Genomic DNA, 18778 nt, shown 5'->3' on the forward strand with positions numbered 1-18778 from the left:
GCAGCAGAATTCCTGCGTCTTTCTGTGAAGACTTTTGAACGTTTTTTTTTACTTTTTTGTGGTCGACAGCAGAAAACGGACGGAAAGGTTAACCTTTTAAAATGTAGATTTAGATTAGATTTTCCTTTATTTCCTGTCTTTTTTAGACACCCGTGCAATCGTCCCTTTTTTGCTTCTACAAACCGACACTGGCGCCACATTAGAGAAGCAAAAAGTTACGTGGCCCTCACAGGAATAAAGTTTGGGGCCCCCTGCCTTAGGTCGCAATGGACAGTGGGAGGAAATCAGAGCTCAGAGGCAACACTTCCTGTAACCGGCCTGGACACAGGAAGTGTCCGTCCCTGTGGCTCTGCCCTTTAGCCAAGCTTCGTTAATGATTAACACCAGGACTGACGCGGTGAGAGGGCTTTTGCACTATTCGTAGAACCGGGGTTATGGCTGGGGTTACACAACTTGAGCAAACATATTGTGTCATTTCTTTTACTTGGATCAAATCACATGACCAGATTCAGAGAAATTGATTTAATCATCAGTGATCAAGAAGAAATCCATGTATAAAAAAAAAAAAGGAATAAAGTGAGAAAAACATCCCGCTCAAGAAAATCTCTTCGACATAAAGTAATAAAATAAACAGATTATGTACCACTTAAAACGAGGACAGATACAACAACATTTGCTTCATTTTTGTTTGTCGTCAGATCAACAGGTAAAATACAAACTTACAGAAATGTAAACAGTGGACTTAAGTGAAAGAAAAAGGACCGAGGCTTAGTAACATACAATAGTGTCGCGATCACACTTCAGTCGATTGTGTAAAAAATGATTGAGTATTTGGTCCGAGGAATATTTGGCTTCATGAAATGAAATATGTACTTTTGATTCTTGGACGTTGTACAAATGCCATTCACTTTTATAAATATCGAATGCGACCTTGAACGGGGGTCACCGATTGGGACCAGAGAGTCAGTAACGGAGCTGCAGTCTTGGGGTCTGGTAGATAGATCCACTTCATTCATGGAGATTTAACTACCGGGCTGGGGATTTTTTTTTTTTTTTTTTTTAAACGTATAAATAAGTCACGAGGAGCGGAGGATACGTCTTCAGGACATTTTTCCGATTTGGATTTTCTTCCAGGCCTCCGAGGCTGTGAATATGCAGGAGTCGATGATGCCTGCGACCGTGAACGTCCCTCCTACGATGGCACAGATCTAAAAAAAACAACAGCACGGTTGACGGTTAAATGGCTCCAGAAAAGATTCCATATCAGCTGATTTTTCATCTCCAGCGGAATGTTCTTCCGTCATCCGTGCTCTTTGCTGGAATCCAGCGCATTCTCAAGCTGACTCACGATCCACACCTGTGACTCATCATCACACTTTAAGGACGCTCATCTCCCGCTGGTGCACTTAAGTCATCGTGAACTTTACACAAAATCAACAAGGAGACTAATGATCCGACTCGTCATCCTCAGTGGGCCGTTTCCGCCTGACGCCATTTTCTTGATGAGGTGGTCAAGACCGAAGCCGGTTCAAACCGGTCTTTGAGGCCCAGCAGGGAACCATTATGACAAAGTTACTGATGACTTACACACACTGACCCAGAAACAAACACGTTTAGATGACTTCACTGACTCCTTTGAGAAACATCTTAAGACGTTTTTATTTGTTCAGGCTTTTCCTTGATTTTCTGGAACTCCTGTTGTGTTATCAGTTTTATCTTGATCTTTAAAGTATATACTTTATTGAATATTGTTTTGATTGTTTAAGCGCTTTGTGACCCTGATCTGGAAAAGCGCTATACAAATAAAAATTACTTACTTACTTACTTCGAATATCCAGCCTTAAAGTATTCATCTGATACAATTGGCCAAAATATATATTTTTTGGGAAAAATGGAACAAAACAATAATAAATCAAATTGAAAAAGTAGGATTTGGAATCTCATCTGTGTTCAGAATTCCTGGGTCTTTCTGTGAAGACTTTTATACGTTTTTTTTGACTTTGTGGTCGACAGCAGAAACCGGACGGAAAGGTTAACCTTTTAAAATTTAAATTAGATTTTCCTTTATTAGTCCAACAAGACGATTGTGTGTAATTCAGTGACACAGTTTTTATTTCAGAGTAACTGCTCGTCATTGGCAAGTTCATGAAAAAGTCTTTAAAAAATTCTCAAAAACTCACTCAAATATTTCACACTGTTGTTTTTGTGTCGACCTGCCTTTGCATTGGGATGTTTTCACATTGCTTAAAAAATTCCACAAGTCTTATCCCCTGCTGAGGTTCTGCTTGGCTGCCTCCACGCCCTCTCGGGAAGAATGAGTCACAAAAATGTTGTGAGGCAGACGAGCGAATGCTAATAAAATAATAATTAGCGGTCTTTGCCACGCAAGTTTGATCACATGCTAATGTCAACACACATCTTGTAGTTTGTGTTGTACCCTCCCATCTTTTGAGAACATATATTTAATTCAATTAAGCCAACATTGGGTTTGAAAAGCTCAAAGGAGACCCCGAGAGGGATCAATAAAGCCAAAACAAACCTGGATTTCGACGGTGATCGGCGTCACTAACATGGGGACGACCAATGAAACGTGACGGTAGCTCACTTACTGTCGTGATGAAGCGGTACAGCGGCTGCCTCCTCTCGGTGTACTTGACGGTGATCGGGCTGAGGTCGTACCGGAACCAGATGGCCGGTATTATCCTGCCCGTGTGACTGTACGCGACGTATTCCTGCGGGGGAACAGAACAGAACAATCGTTACTCACTTCCGAGGCACAGCGAACGCTAAAAACGATCCGTTCGCGATGAGATCTGCGGCTTCATCCGTCAATTCTGGACGATGTTGTTTATGAGTCACGCCGGCGTTTGTTTAGAATAGAAACATAAAAGTCACAAATGACTAAATAAGCGCGAGCCCGGTTTTTAATTCGACTCAGATGGGAGCCGATGACGGACGCCGATGATGTGAAGAGTTCAGAGAGGCAGTAAGGAGATCCATCTGCGTGAAGAAATGATGACACGAGAAAAGAATTTGAAGATTGGCAGAAACATAATAATAAAAAAAAGGGGAGCTATGAAGTAAACACATCACATCAGAATAAATCACTCGTGAAGGCCTTGACCAGAATCTGCATTCTGACCCCTTTTTCTTGTGTTCCCTTCATGTGAATCATGGGAATATCTGCCTCAACATCCGAGTTCACAGCCGGCACTGTTGTTACTTCAAATCTGAGCCTGTAGCCATCACAGTTCTAGGAGTTGTTGACATGTCGCGCACGTCGCACACGTCACCTTGAGTGTTGATAACACACGCTACTCTGGTATTTTGACACGCTACATGAGAAAGAAAGGGATTGATAAGGTTTTTGTTTTTGTTTTTAAATGGGGGAAATCACCTTGCTGGCCACAGTGTACTGGTAAGAGAACTTCTGTCGACCGGACAGATCTTCATATACTGTTGGTACGATCTTCAGGATGTAGTCGTGTGACGCCAGAGCTGTGAGGACAAGAACCCATTAAGACCTTCTGTCCTTACAGGTGAGCGGGAAAGGTGGACACGTACGATTAGAGGAAAGCTTGTCGGCGCCTCCTAATGCGTTAAAAGCACCTTGCACCTTCAGGCCCTGTGAGAGAAACCAAAAAATTTCATCTTAAAAAAACATCTCCATGGTAACAGTCATCAATTAATCCTGAATTCTGAAGCCAAGAACCTGAACCTTTTTGGGTAAAAACAAAAATAAAAGGAAAAGGAAAAGAGAAGGAAAGAGAAATCTTTGTTCCTATTTCTATCTGTAGCCAAATAATGTAAACCATCACATTGGCATTCAGCAATGATTTTTTCATTTTAATAATTTCATTAAATAATAGATTTTTAGAAATGTTTTTTTTATTTTCTAAATAATTTAATTAAAACATTCACACATTTTCAAAATGAATGAAATTTTATACATAGAGTTTTATGTTCCAATTCCAATAACTGAAAAATATATTTTTTTAAATTGCAATTTCTTTTTTAATTCATTCATTTTTTAATTCAATATGCCTTCTTAAAAGTTAAATGTCGATATAATGGCGCCAACGTTTTTATATCTAATTTGAAAGGAAATGAATATAAAAAAATTGAATTAAGAACATTTATTTGTTAATTATTTAAAATGGATTGGAATTGAAACCCCTTTCAAACAACAACATATGCTGTACTATCATTGGGTGGGGATTATAGTATTATTCTGGTGCATTTAGCTCTTAGCAATTTAGATGAAGATCCTCATTAAGCCGAGTAATACTTCAACTTAAGCCAAAAAAAAGCATTAACAACAAGAGTAAAAAACAAAGGGATTTCCATTTATAGCCAAATAACAATTCCAACCATCACATTGGAAAGTACAAGCTAAGTATAACAACCAAATAGTTAGCTTTCAAATTGGCATTACTCTGGGAGGTTTGTAATATCATTACGTAACTTAAGGAAAAGCAAAATGCCAGAGTCTCAAAGCGTCAAACCATATTTGGGAATTCCAAAATGTCAACCCTCTCTTTCCAGCAGCCAAGTATGCACCTGCAGTTTTTCCCCAAATGCCAGCTTGTGGATGTTGTGTGTCATATCCGGACTGTTGGGTTGGGCAGTGGCGCTGTGCGTCGACACGTGGAAGTTTCCTGGCACCTGCAGGCGCACACATACGTATCTTAGACCACCTGCAACACATTTGGGTCGGCTAATGACAGCGTGTACGCACATGCACTCGGCTGGAAAACGACAAGTTCTCTACCCAGGGAAAAAAAAACGAGTTAGGAAAAACTAATTTCCTAACGTAACAGTTGCGCTAATTATTCCACGAGCGACGGTGCGAAATGTCCCGACTCCTGGGTTAATGATTTTTTTTCGTGGAAGTGGAAAACCTGACACGTTTGTTACGAATTAACTTCTTGGGACAAAACGTGCATTTGTCACACTTCCTGTTGAATTGATCCGTCAAGACATCGCATTAACCATTTAACGTTGCTTTACTTTGTTGATGGTGAATTCTCCTTCGAAGCGACAACCGTCTCCTTGGTTCAGAGGAATCTTCATGGAGTTGTCGATGTGACCGACTTCATGGCGGCCCATCTCATCCTGGATGTCCAAACCGACCACTGGAATAAAAATAATGTATCCTTGCGTTAAAAAAAAACCAAGCAATTCTTGAATCATTGATCAAAAGATCTAGGGTATAATAATTGGGGCACATTAGGAGGGAATTAATAAAGACAAAATAAACTTATTTTTCAATTATATATGTAATTCAATTCAATTTTTTAAATTAATTTCCTTGTTTTCATTATTTATTCCCTAATTACTGGGGCAATCCATTAGTTGCATAGTCAGCAGTGCCATATTTAAAACAAAATTAATACAGAAAAATTAATATAAATAGGGTTTGTTTTTGTGATGCATACAGAATAAAATAGTGACATAAGGTAACACACAAAATATATATGTTGTGCTTACAACACTGGCAAAAAAACTTCTTATTCTGATTAAATTATTTCCACATTTTTCTGCTTATCTTCTGTATTTATTCCTATATTTTTCCACTTTTAATTGCAGAATTTTCTGATTTGTTTGTACATTTCATTCTCAACTATTTCAATAAACCTTTTCGGTTTCCCTAAACTAACTTCACTAAACCTTACTAAATCGTTCCGGGGGAGCAAGTACAGAATAAAAGAGTGACATAATGTAACATACAAAATATATATGTTGTGCTTACAACACTGGCAAAAAACCTTATTATGATTAATTTATTTCCACATTTTTCCGCTTATCTTCCCCATTTATTCCTATATTTTTCCACTTTTAATTGCAGAATTTTCTGATTTGCTTGTACCTTTAATTCTAAATTTGTATTTATTTCTGAAATAATAAAAAACAATTTGCTTTTGACGACATATTTTGCAAGATTGAGGGACTGTTTTGATTCACTTTTTATGTTAATCATCCTTAAAGATTGTGAGGAAATAAAGAAAAAGTACAACAACAATTCTTTTCACGTCCTACAAACATGCAGTTAAAAAACAAGTTGCAAACCGTGTCAAAATATGACAATCATTGATAGATTAAGATTGACGTTCGAGTCCAAAACTGCAAGAGCATGACCCACAAAATAAATAACAAAGTCCTCCCTCGGTCTGTGTTTTTCCATGGAGTCAGGCACACACACTTGCACAGGCTGCAGTGCCCTGGCATCATGGCGGTGGCCTATTTTCAGAGCCCCTGGTTGTGTGTTGGCCCATCGCTAGAGAGGGACGTCTCTTCCATCTATGCTTAGACGTCCGCATACCGCCGGTCTGGCCTTTGACATTCAAGTCGTGTTAAACCTCTTCATGGTGATCCCTCAAAATACGGGGCAGAAATAGAAGTCTGGCACTTAGCTTGTGTACATGCGGGCACATCTTCCTTTTAAAGAAATGTAAGTGAATCTGGGGTTATCATTATACGGTTATTAACAGCATTTCCATTAAGTCACTCATCTAAAGTGGACATCGCTGGAGGAAAGAGATCCTCAATTGAGACTATGTGGAAGTGGGAAGAAGAAAATGGAAAAACAAGCGGCTCAGATAAGAAAACTCATAATAAACCTCCAGCTTGATATTAAAATCATTGAATTTATCTTCAACTATTTTGATTCAGACTTTTAATAAGATTAATTTGTTGTTGTGTTTTTGTTTTTTTTAAATACTTCTTATTCAATGTTGACAGGGAGGTCATGTTCACAGGTCAAGGAAAAAAAACACTTGTGGTCAACTGAAAAGTTCAGCATCTGCCATTCAAATCTAATAATTTTATCGTGACCCAGACAATAAACATTACTTAGAGCACATGATATTGTGCTCCAAATAATGTCAGTAAGTAATGTTTCATTATTGCATTGTCATAACTCTTTAATTCCCTAATAAAATTGTAAGAAAAGAAAGAAAAATAATGAAAAAAAACATCAGAAAAACTATATTTTTACATGCAATTACAGCATTTAAGTCATACAAGAATTTATTTTGATTCTGAATAACTTGTGTTCAATTTTTGTCAAATCTACATGAAAACTGTATGTTTATATTGGTAACTACAACAAATATTCCCCATTGATATATTCATAATTAATCTCATCAATATATATTGGTGTGTTTTCACATTGACATAAAATGTAGGTGTTTTTTGTAAACCATACACTTCATATTGGTATATGTGAGAAAAAGTAGAGGGTAAAATAGTGGAATATTTAAAAACAACTAATGTTTTTATCCTTTTAATTCATGCTTATATTATTGTTTAATGTGTTTCTGACATTTGTATGCAATGGGATGTCACCATGGGAAAATACATGGTGTCTTCGCTGCAGTATTATTGTCTATATATAGGCATGAAACTGCTTAAAATTAAGCAAATCCTCGATTCTCAGAAGCATATACTTAAACTGTCAGATTTTTTAGTTCGGGGATGTCACGAGTGATCATTGTCTTTACACATGGCCAACATCTGTTCGTCCGTGTGCCAAAGTCTTTATCCTGCAGATATGTGAGCCTCATTTTTTTCCCCCTCACACATCCCCGTTTCTTAACTTTTCCATTTTTGGACTTTCTAAAAAGGTGTTTTTCGAAACGGAGGCGAATCTTGGCCGGAGGAGGGCACGCGAATATGGCGTCTTTTGTTTGAGTTGTGGGTTTGTCATCACGAGCATAGTTACTAAGGGAGTCATGGGTGAGGAATAAATAGCCGGTGACGACGCTTTCGGGGCCTGGCACCGATCGGACAGTTGGCCCGTGTTCAGACGGAGCTGGTGTTGATGTGACTGCAGTGGCAACTCGAATTAAAAAAAGGCATATCAAACTGTGCTACACTGTCCAGAGAGATGCCGAAACACAATCAGGAAACGAATGTAACGGTGATTAAAGTCCACTTTTATGAGAGAAAGAGGTGACGGTAAAAGAGACTTCCCCAATTTGCAGAATACATGACATCAAACAAGGAAAAAAACAGCATCAATATGAAGTGTTGTGAAGAAAAGAAACAATGTTATATATTTATATACTCACAATCACAGTGTAAGTGTGGCAAACTGATGTTTAAACTCACATCTATCTTCCCACCACTGTCCTTATCAGGGTCGTCCACATACAGTTCATTTACACTGCGAGGGGACAAAAGAGTCAGTTATTGACCACGATCGACTTACTTACGTACTTTAATGTACCAATACAAGAAGAGTACAAGGAGAGTACAAGGAGGTAAATTTACAATCGACACATAAATACATTGCAATATTTTTTAATGACACTGCAGTGTTTTTTGACAGCACTGTATCGAGAAATAGTTTATGTGTAAAACAAAAATAATGAAATATTTCGCATTCAAATATTCACAATGTTTGTTCAATTTTGTGTTTCAATGACACTGCTGCACCGCTAAATGGCAGCAGCTATTTTGTCCTTCACAAATAAAGGAACAATGAAAACCATTGACTGAGAACGAGAGGATACAGTCGCCTCCAGCACCTTTAAAAGCTGATATATTTTGGTTTCTAAACCAATGTCCTACAGTTTCGCAATGAATCGCAATATATCGTACTGTTGCCCCGTATCATGATACGCATCATATCACGAGATTCCGAAAAATACAGACCCATAGTCATGACCATAAAGCCTTTGTAAAAAATTGGTCATTGAATTGGCCAAACCATTGATTGACTGTAAAAAAAAAGAAGGAGCATAACAAACAGTGCCGTCAATTAAAAACGTTAAACTTTTAAATGGGTCTGAAGTGAATAAGAAAGATTCGGGTATTTGACAAGTCGATGCCTTGCGTAAGTACACGCGTAACCTGAGTGATAAGACGACAAACGTCCGTTGAAAAGTCACACATTTGTGTACAACTCATCTCGAGTCGCCGGCGTTCGCAAATTTCGAGAAGTGACGTGTGCAGGACACATTTGGCGTTGCTTAATTAACTATCGCCGATCGCGACAGCTCCATGATGACCTTTACAATTGATGTCAGTTGAAAGGCTGATGAAACAGGAAATTAAGAAACAGGATATTACGAAAAACACACACTTATTTCCCAGACACGGTCGAAAGGATACGTACATTTCGGTAGCTATGAACCCGGTCAGCTCGGAGAGGAAGAGGAAGAGGATGAAGACGCAGCAGAGGATGGAAACTGTGGACCAAAAAAGATAAAAAAGATTAGTTTTTATTGACACTGAAAAACTTCCTGATGGAGCCATTTTATTGGCCGGCAATTGCGCATGTGTTAGCAAAACACCATCGAGCATCACACATTAATAGCAGCACCACAGGCGAACATTACACCACGGCTGGTCAGAGGGAGGTGATCTCATGCTTCAGACGTCAGACAAAAAGACCTCGTTTTTTTTAAGAGGAGAATTGCACTTATCCTCCAAAAACCTTCAATCAAAGCCAGAATAAATATTGTCCTGGACCAGGGGGGGACGAGATAAGGCTGTCTGAGATGCCTCGTACGCCAAAAGAATCAGGAACACGGTCATATAAATAGTTATCACGTGTTTAGCTGAGATAAATATGGAAGGAAGTGATGCCTCTGCGGTCGGGCTGGTATGGCGAGAGCCCGGGCCCGGAAAGCTCTCACTCAGCAGGTGAGGCGTGTTTACATGGCAACAATCTCCATGGATCGGGGATCACATGACCTTGGCGTCACAACCAGACGCGGTGGTTTTTACATAAGGTAATGTTTAACCAACAAACAATAGGGAGTGTCACTATGACACCAATTCAAATTCATCTTCGCCACAATTGCTCGGGGAATAATGAGTTACCCTTTAGGTCTCGTTTTACCAAGTGGAATTGAACAAACATTTTCTGTTTGTCGTTTTAATTAGCACCTAGTTTAAGTACACACAAACCGGCTAATTCCAGATCTCACATTTTGGAGGTTACCAGAAACTATGAGATCATTAAATAAACAGCTTAACTGTTGTGATAACACTTACTGGTTTCATTAGTTTAAGTTTTCACGCACCACAAAACTTACAAAAGTACATCTTTCTATAAATAAGATAGAATACATATCTCGTTCTCATATCAGTACACTAAAAATGTTGTTTTAACAGATGTTTATCGCCTGTAAAACTGAAAAAAAACATCTTTTTGTTTTATTATTGTTTTTATTATTATTATGCTTCATATTTCAACAGCATTTAAACCTAAAAAAGAAAAGAGTTCTATGTAATTTAAGTAGTCATTATTGTTTCTAACATTTTCTAACAAAGAAAAAAAAAATCAGCAGTCATGATGTCCTGCACAACTATAGGATCAATGAAATCCTGTGATATTCTGGCACTGACTGAGAATGAGAGGATACAGTCGACTCCAGAAGCTTTTCAAGCTGTTGTTTGGATATATTTTTGTTTCATAATCGTTACTGCAGCCGAGTCAAGTACTCAATACTAGAAATATATATATAGATATATATATATATATATCTATATATATATTGGATTGTTGCCCCTTTATCAAAATAGATATTGAAGTAATGCCAGATACTTTTCAATACACACCCATAGTCATGACCATATCGCCTTCGTAAAAATTGGTAAAACATTGACCTATTGCTTCACATCAACATTGTAGTCAATTAAAAATGCAAAATTAACTTTTTTAATTAAATCAGCTGATTTCAGATCTCACATTTCAAAGGATTTTTTATGAGTTGGGGTTTTCACGCTGTGATACTTCAACCACAAAACTTTGCCAAAAGTAAATTTCTCAGTAAATGAGATAAGAATGATACATATCGTGTTCTCATATCCGCACACTAAAGATGTTGGATTAACAGATGATTATCCTCTTGACAACTAAATAAAACAAGAAATATATACATCTACTTTATTTAGATTCATATTTCTGAATTTGAACAGTATTTTAAAGAGTTACTACTGTATATTAAAGTATTAATTATCATTTCTCGGTTTCTAACATTTAAAAAAGAAAAAGGCAGTACTGACATGAAAACTAGTTAAACAGATTTCAGCATCAAACTGTGTTAAAACAGCTAAAAAAACAGATGTATTGTTAAAAGCAAATACCATGAAAATTGAACTTAATGGAATTTCTCCAAGAGCAGTGCAACACATGGGCCAAGAATTTGACCTTTCGGAAGCAAGGGTAGGGCCTCTGACCCCCAAATGCCAACACCACAGTACCCTCAATAACCCTAAACCGTGAGAGGAGACAGGAAAGGTGTTGACTGAGAACAGGAAGAACTTCCATCCATTTCCTCTCCGCTGGAAATGCGGCATATCTTTGCTTTCTCACCGTCTAGCAGGAAGGGACCCCGACCACATTGCTCTACTTTAGGATTTTCTCGGGTGTCAAACAACAAAAATGATGACACTTAACTGACAGAACGGCCAAAAAGCATGAGTCATCACCGGGATCCAAGTTTGTGTAAATAATTCATTCTCTCACAATGACTAACTTATGACGGGCTGAAAAACCCACGTGTTGAGAAACGCTCCAATTTCTACTGATGACTTATTGTTTACCGTCGACACGTCGGCCTGCCTGTGATCGTTCCTCTCATACTTGTGGGTTAGAACAGGTAGAGCGACTGACAGATGACACGCTCGTGCACGTCTCCCTTCCCCCCTCCTTATACTTTATCATTTAAATGGGATATTTTGACAGATTCTCAAGGTACACAAACTAATAAATTCAGTAACGGTGACTTACCACAGCTGAAAACACATTTTTCAGACTTTAAGATGAAGTTTTACAAGAAAAATCACCATTTTAAACTGTATTTGTTTCATAAAGGAATACATTTATTGAAAAGAAAAACAACAAAAAGTGTTCGACTCACTGAAAGCGCCTGTATATGTAGGCTGGGTGAGATCTTTAGGCACTTTCCGGTAGATATCGAATCTGTTGGGAGAAAAAAATTAGAGAGGAAAAAAAAGGGAACGTAAACATTACATAATGTACATTTTGTTCTGACCCGACCATGCAAAGATTACTTGAGTCCGGTGGAATGTTCACTTTGGAGCTCGGCCATTGCACATAGGCTCAAACAAAAAGGTCACACCTCTTCCCTTTGTGTAGTTTTCAAACACAACCATAACAAAAAGGTCACCCACGGCGAAATGTAAGCAGGTCACGAATGGGGCGAGCTGATAAACAAAAACCGTCATAACATCTTTATCGAAAGGGCGTGATGTTGTTGTTGTTGGTGTGCAAGTCTGGGAATCAAAAGCGAAGGTGGATGTTAAACCGGCGGACTTGTGTTATCAAAGATTTCAGGACGGAGGTTCACAGTGAGGAAACAGCATGTCCTTTTTTGGGGAATGTTACATATTTCTACTCTCCAGTTCCACCCACTTCTCTCCTTCTCCTTTCACTGCAACCAAAACGATCATGTTTCTCCAATAGTCCGAGTGAAATCATCTGTGCTGATGTCATGGCGGGGGGGGGGGGGCGGAAGCTTGGATGGGCGGCTCAAGAGGTCAAAACCTCATGCATTCTCTTCAATCGCCTCAGGTCTGGAAAGTCAACTTAAATACCATCATTGCCCTACTTAAGATTTCAACCTCATATTATTAAGGGCAGTGTGTGTGTGTTAACATCCTGCCCGGGCAGGATATGTAGGCCAGGGCGTATGGAGAGTCTGGGTGTGGAGCCCAGCGAGGACTTGTGTAAGTGGAGTGGAATACTTTCGGAGTCACACACACATCCTGAATAATAGGCCTCGATTGTACGGTTTCCTTCCTCACCTCGTCTCCACCCAACCCGGCCAACCTCCGGGAGAGCAACAGAGACAGGTTGTTGTGAGAATAAAGTCTCGAAAGTCTTGTTTGGTGATCCCTGTCACACACCCCCCCTCCCCACCCCCCCCCCCCCCCCCCGACCACCAGTGGGTTTCTCCCAGACAAGCAAATAAATGTAAAGCTTGTCTAAGGAAACATTACATAAATATACACCAAAGGTTGCGAAACAGAAGTTTAGGCAAAAAGAGGCATTCATCAAAAAATTGTCCATTTAAAAAAATGCAATAAAAATATCCTATTGAATGTTAAAAAGAAAGAGCGGAAAAAAGTATTCCTAAATCAACATCCAAAATAAAGTTACTTATCAATTGGACAAGCAATGACTAATACGTTTAACAATAATGTAACTGTAAAAAAACAATGATTAAAGTTAATAAAACAAGATTGCTTGATTGAATTGTTAGATCCAAAAAACTTCTGCGGAAGATATTAAGACACTGCTTAAGCCAGACATTGGCAAAGTGCGGTCCTTTGGCCCTTAGTTTCTACATGATCTGTCTGACATCACGAGGGCCACATAAATACAAACAATTTCATTGTCTATTTAATTTTTATTATTCAAAATTGGTTGAACCCTAAATATAATGCTTTTGTTATAGTAATTTGTCTTTTTTTACCTATTGCCCACTATTAATAAACATATAAATACTATAAAATAAAAAAAGTTGATTTTATTAGATTTGTTTTTTGTAATTTAAGTTTTTCTTTAGTGTACACATTATATTTTGGCTTTTCTCGTCTTTATTTTTTACTTGATGGCCCCTCACAACGGTCACTGTATAAAATCCTTGAGGAAATTAAATGGTCCGCCACAGGCTTGAGGGATGGGAGGCGCTGGGGAACAATACGAACTTTACAGGAAAAGATTTCAGGTTTCTACCAGGTAAGCACACAACAAAGCCAGTAACAACACCAACCATAAATATCGGCCTCACTTCCTCCAAGAATACACCGTCAAAGTCGACGCAAGATACGAGCGACGGGACACATTTTGATAGTAAAAAACATTTTCAAAGGAAGTCCAGTAGAAACTAAACTTTTTCAAAAGTGTTTGTGGAGGATTTACGTCAACTGGAGTTAGATTCAAGACTGTTTTCACAGCATTTAACATATGATTAGATTAGTTCCTTTGGAATTTAAGACCAACTCATGAATAGACCAAAGAATCGGCTTAAAATTTGGTCTAGGGACAATTACAAAAATAAACATTTAAACACATTAAACATAAAATAATCATGTTGTTCAGCCCGCTGAAAACTTTCTTTCACTCCCATTGTGCCCATTTAGAAAAATGTAAAGCCCAATTACCATGTACTTCTTGAATTGTACCGCTTTCAGCCATGAAGAAAAAATTCTCACATTAGAACATTTGATTTTAGGGATTTGTTTTAGATTTATAAATGTAATGCCTTTTAAGTACTTTAGGAAGCCTAAAATAAATAAAAACCCATATACACCCAGCAAAATAAAATTATATATATAAATAAAGTTTTAAAAACAAATATACAATTTTAATTTTAGGAGACTGTAATTAAAAAAGATCAACAACAGTCTTCTATTCACGTGCTTTCACTAAACGCCACGTTAATAATGAATAATTAAATTCATTTATTTATTAAATTACTTCTGATCTCTTCATTAATCTCAGACACCGATGAACTCTTCATTTCCCGATCTAAGAATATACAGCGAGGGTGATTTTTAACCGCAACTTAAAGGTTCATCTCAGTAGATTCATTAGCAAGTCATTTCCTGAATTGCAGACAATTTCAACCTCCTCCCGTCACGTCCTGCTTGCTCAGCTGTGATCAAGTTAAGCTGTTATTAGTGAGGACATGTCATACCAGCATCACCGTGTTGACGCCGGCATACGACGGCTCAGGGATGTGTTTCGATGAATTATTAAATAAACCATAAAGTCGCATGAGTCACAGAAACCGTACGTTTTATTTGCATACGTGTGATTTCTCAACGCCGATAAGCGATCAATTTATTACTTACTTGGCCAATACAGTTTTTTTTTCTTATGTAGTTAGCATGTAGGTTTAGGTGAGGTCACAAAATGTTGCTATGATCTCATCACTCGAGCAAACACTGTGTCATCCAGTTGGCTCAGACTACTTAACCTAATGTCGTCCCTTACTCAGTCTTTCTGATGTAACTTGAAGAAATACAAAAACTTTTTGCATTCACCCCCTGATGTTTCCATCACGCCCCAATCGTGTGTTCATATTACAAACAATTGGCTGCTCAGCTGCATACGTGCCTCGTGTCAAGTCCCGACATAAAAACAAAATAGATGCCAGATAATAACAGGTATTTGGAATGGGATGAAGGACGTGTTCTTCTGAAACCCAAGCCAAAACAAGTATTTAATTATGGCTGAGAAGGTTACAACAACATACCATTTAGATCCGGCGTCTTAAAGTCATAGTCACTTCTTCCAAACTAATAGTCAACGACGGCGTAAGAAATTGGGCTACAATTCGATAATCAACTAATCATTAACCAAATAACCATAAAGAAACGTCCTTATTTAATCATATTATTCATTTATTATGGTGTTGTTTACAGTCAACTCTTGGGTAGATTATACAATATTCATGCTGAACAACAAACTAATAAATACTTTATAATGATTATTAACTAGCTTACATGCTCCTAATACACATATGAATAAGTTGTTTTTTTAATGACAATTTGTGTTAATAATGTAATATAAACGGGTCTTGTACCAGAACATTTCAGGAACTCTCGATCCGATAGTTTTGCTACACAATAGGGCTTTAGATATACCATTTTTTTGAAACACAAACTGTTAAGTGAAGGAACAAAGAATGTACTGTATTTTGCGGTGAATGACATTACAGTTTTGAGTCATCAAACGGTTGCATCGCATCACAAGGACAAGTAGGAAATGCAGGATGTCGACAGGATGTCAACATGTGACACGCACGTGACAGATATGATTACACAGCCTGTGGATATGCAAACAAGACTGGATCCTGGTTGTTGGGCAAATACATGTCAAAATACTTTGACCCGTTAATATATTGATTTTTTTTTTTTACATTTAAAATTACTTTCTCAGAATACTAACATACTAGTAATGTATTAGAGTATAATACATACAAGTAGCTGCTTAAACATTACATAACATTACATTAACTGCATGTTTATTTACATATGTATAGAACAGTAGCATTGTTGAATAGCAGAGTGAATTCTATAACGTATTGTATGCTGAAACCAAACCAATAACACACGTAGAAAAATTAAAACTGAAGTCTATGAATCTGATATTATGTACAGTATAAATTGATTTTTATACAACTCCTAAAGGCACATCACAGTGTGGTTGAGTGAATATGTGAATAAATACCTCAACCATTGCTATAAGCCATTGTCATGATCCAGTGGAAAGACAGGTTTTATCAAGAAAAGGAAAAGAAAAAAAGGACAGTATCCATTACCATTGTATGACAACACACTTTGGACAAACCGAATAAAAGCTTTACTATAATATATTATATAATTTAATGACTATTGAAGTATATTTCAGTATAGCATTGTGAAACACACACATTTTCTAGATACTCAAACCAGAAATTCAATGATTATATTAACATAATATCAGGCATTTATTGTTTTTTGTTTTTTTTAAATCACTGTTAAATATTGCATACATAACAGCTAATCCTCAAATACATTATCCTCCATGTATCCAGTAATCTGTGTGTGATCATTTTGAATTACCACAAGGGGCCATCAGACTATTAACCTCACATCAGAATCCTATTGGTTGTACATTTGCAATATTATAGTACTTTTATTTGTGATTTTATTTATTTATTTGAATCTATGTTTTTTTTTAGTGGGAATTTCAAATGTTCTCTCCATGGTAAACTATTTTCCCGTTTTTATTTGTTCAGGCTTTTCCTTGATTTTCTGGAACTCCTGTTGTGTTATCGGTTTAACTTGCCCTTTAAAGTATAAACTTTATTGAATATTGTTTAAGCGCTTTGTGACCCTGGTCTGGAAAAGTGCTATACAAATAAAAATTACTTACTTACTTACACATATCCTTCAATCTTGGCCCTTTTTACCAAACTTTTTCTTGTGCAAAATGTAACAATATTTCATTTTGATACTACAATGACAATAAAGTATGTATGAATCTAATGCTATTTACTTTCCCTTTGCGTTTCTGACTGACAGTAAACGATGCAAAAAACAATGTCATGCATCTTAAAAGTAAAGGAATGTGAACGTCTGCAGGTGAGATGGGGGACATCCTGTCCTTTTGTTTTGATAATGGACCTTTTAATTTGACACTTTCCATGGCTCTATACCCGAGATAACAAGGGGTCCTGCTATTGTCCAGGTTTCAATGGCGTTGTGTTAAAGCTGTTTATTGGCGGAATAACTATCGATTAATGGACTTCTAGGAGGATTTTTCCTCCCCATACTTCCATGTGTGACTAGAGACTGATACAGGCACCGTTATAACCTCCGTGCAAATGAAAGAAACACAACCCAGGAACGCGTTATGAATGAAAAATGCAGATTTTAAACAGGGTTAAAAAGGGGAAAACGCATCCAAAGCTATAGCATCCTGGTGTGTGATTCACACACATCTGGGCGAGAAGGATATTCTCTAAACATGTGGATTCAAACTCGCAACCCCTTCCGCAGTCGAGTCTCGTACTCACCTTCTGACATCGAAAGTCATGATGTTTGAAACTTTGTCAGGGGGGAAAAAAAGGGACACAAAGCGGTTAGCAAAGCGGCTACAAAAACGTTACCGGGCTGTTCGTCGGTACCGGGCTGACGTCAGCTTAGGACGCTTTGCACACGCTGATTGGCTAACAGCGTTTTCCGGTCTGTGTGATTCTACATCCGCTCCGCGGCTTTGGTTCTATCGTTTGTATTATTATTAGATATTTACATCACTACTGCGTATATTATTATTATTATTGCTGCTGTTGTTATTATTATTATTATTATTATTATTATTATAATATTATTATTATTATATAGATTATTAATATTATAGTAAGTAATTTATATTTGTAGTACGCTTTTCCAGACCAGGGTCACAAAGCACTTAAACAATCAAAACAATATTAAATGTTATCATTATTATCATCATCTTCATTACATGTGTTATTGTCATTATAAGTAGGTTGATATTAAAATAATTCGCCTTCAAATGTACTATTAATGTCCGATTTCCGACCTTTAATTTCATATAAATTCTGAATCTTGTACCCAAAAAAATAACGAATAATAATAATTATTATTATCACTGATGTTGTTGTTGTATTATTATTATTTGTGGTGGTAGTAATAGTCATCATTTTAGAACAAGATTTCAAAGAAATTCTGAATCATATAGTAAATAAATAATGAATAATAATTATTATTATAATTATTGTCACTGTTTTTGTTTTTATATTATTAGAAGTAGAAGTGGTAGTAATAGTTATAATTTTATAACAAGATTTCATAGAAATTCTGAAACATATAGTCAAAAGAAAAACTTAATAATTATTTTAATTGTCATGGTTGTTGCTATGATTGTTTTTATTTATTTGTATTAAGTAAGTAAATAAGTAATTCATATTTAGAGAGCGCTTTTCCAGGGTCACAAAGCGCTTAAACAATAATTTTTATAACTGTTGTGTTATCAATTTTTATCTTGATCTTTAAAGTATATACTTTATTGAACATTGTTTTGATTGTTTAAGCGCTTTGTGACTCTGGTCTGGAAAAGCTCTATACAAATAAAAATTACTTACTTACTTACTTACAATAGAAATTCTAAATCATATCAGTGAAAAATAATTTAAAACGAATAAATATTGAAAAATAAAAATCTGAATGGTTGTTCAAACCGGTTTTATAACTCTATAGTCAATAGACATTTGGTGGTTCACAA

At 36.9% G+C, this 18778-nt stretch overlaps 1 protein-coding gene across 1 annotated transcript; it reads right to left on the bottom strand.

The window, feature by feature from the left end:
- Positions 1-507: 507 nt before the first annotated feature.
- ergic1 (endoplasmic reticulum-golgi intermediate compartment 1) lies at positions 508-17685 on the bottom strand. Its single transcript, XM_087799360.1, has 10 exons — positions 17550-17685; positions 11877-11938; positions 9122-9194; positions 8073-8167; positions 5011-5135; positions 4561-4665; positions 3565-3625; positions 3398-3498; positions 2610-2732; positions 508-1208 (listed from the first exon to the last, which is right to left on the bottom strand). Exons 1-10 carry the CDS (start codon positions 17567-17569, stop codon positions 1101-1103), a joined length of 873 nt encoding a protein of 290 aa, XP_087655486.1. The 5' UTR covers positions 17570-17685; the 3' UTR covers positions 508-1100.
- Positions 17686-18778: the final 1093 nt, after the last annotated feature.

The sequence above is a fragment of the Callionymus lyra genome, chromosome 9 (genome assembly GCF_982586985.1).
Source record: "Callionymus lyra chromosome 9, fCalLyr1.hap1.1, whole genome shotgun sequence".
NCBI lineage: Eukaryota > Metazoa > Chordata > Actinopteri > Syngnathiformes > Callionymidae > Callionymus > Callionymus lyra.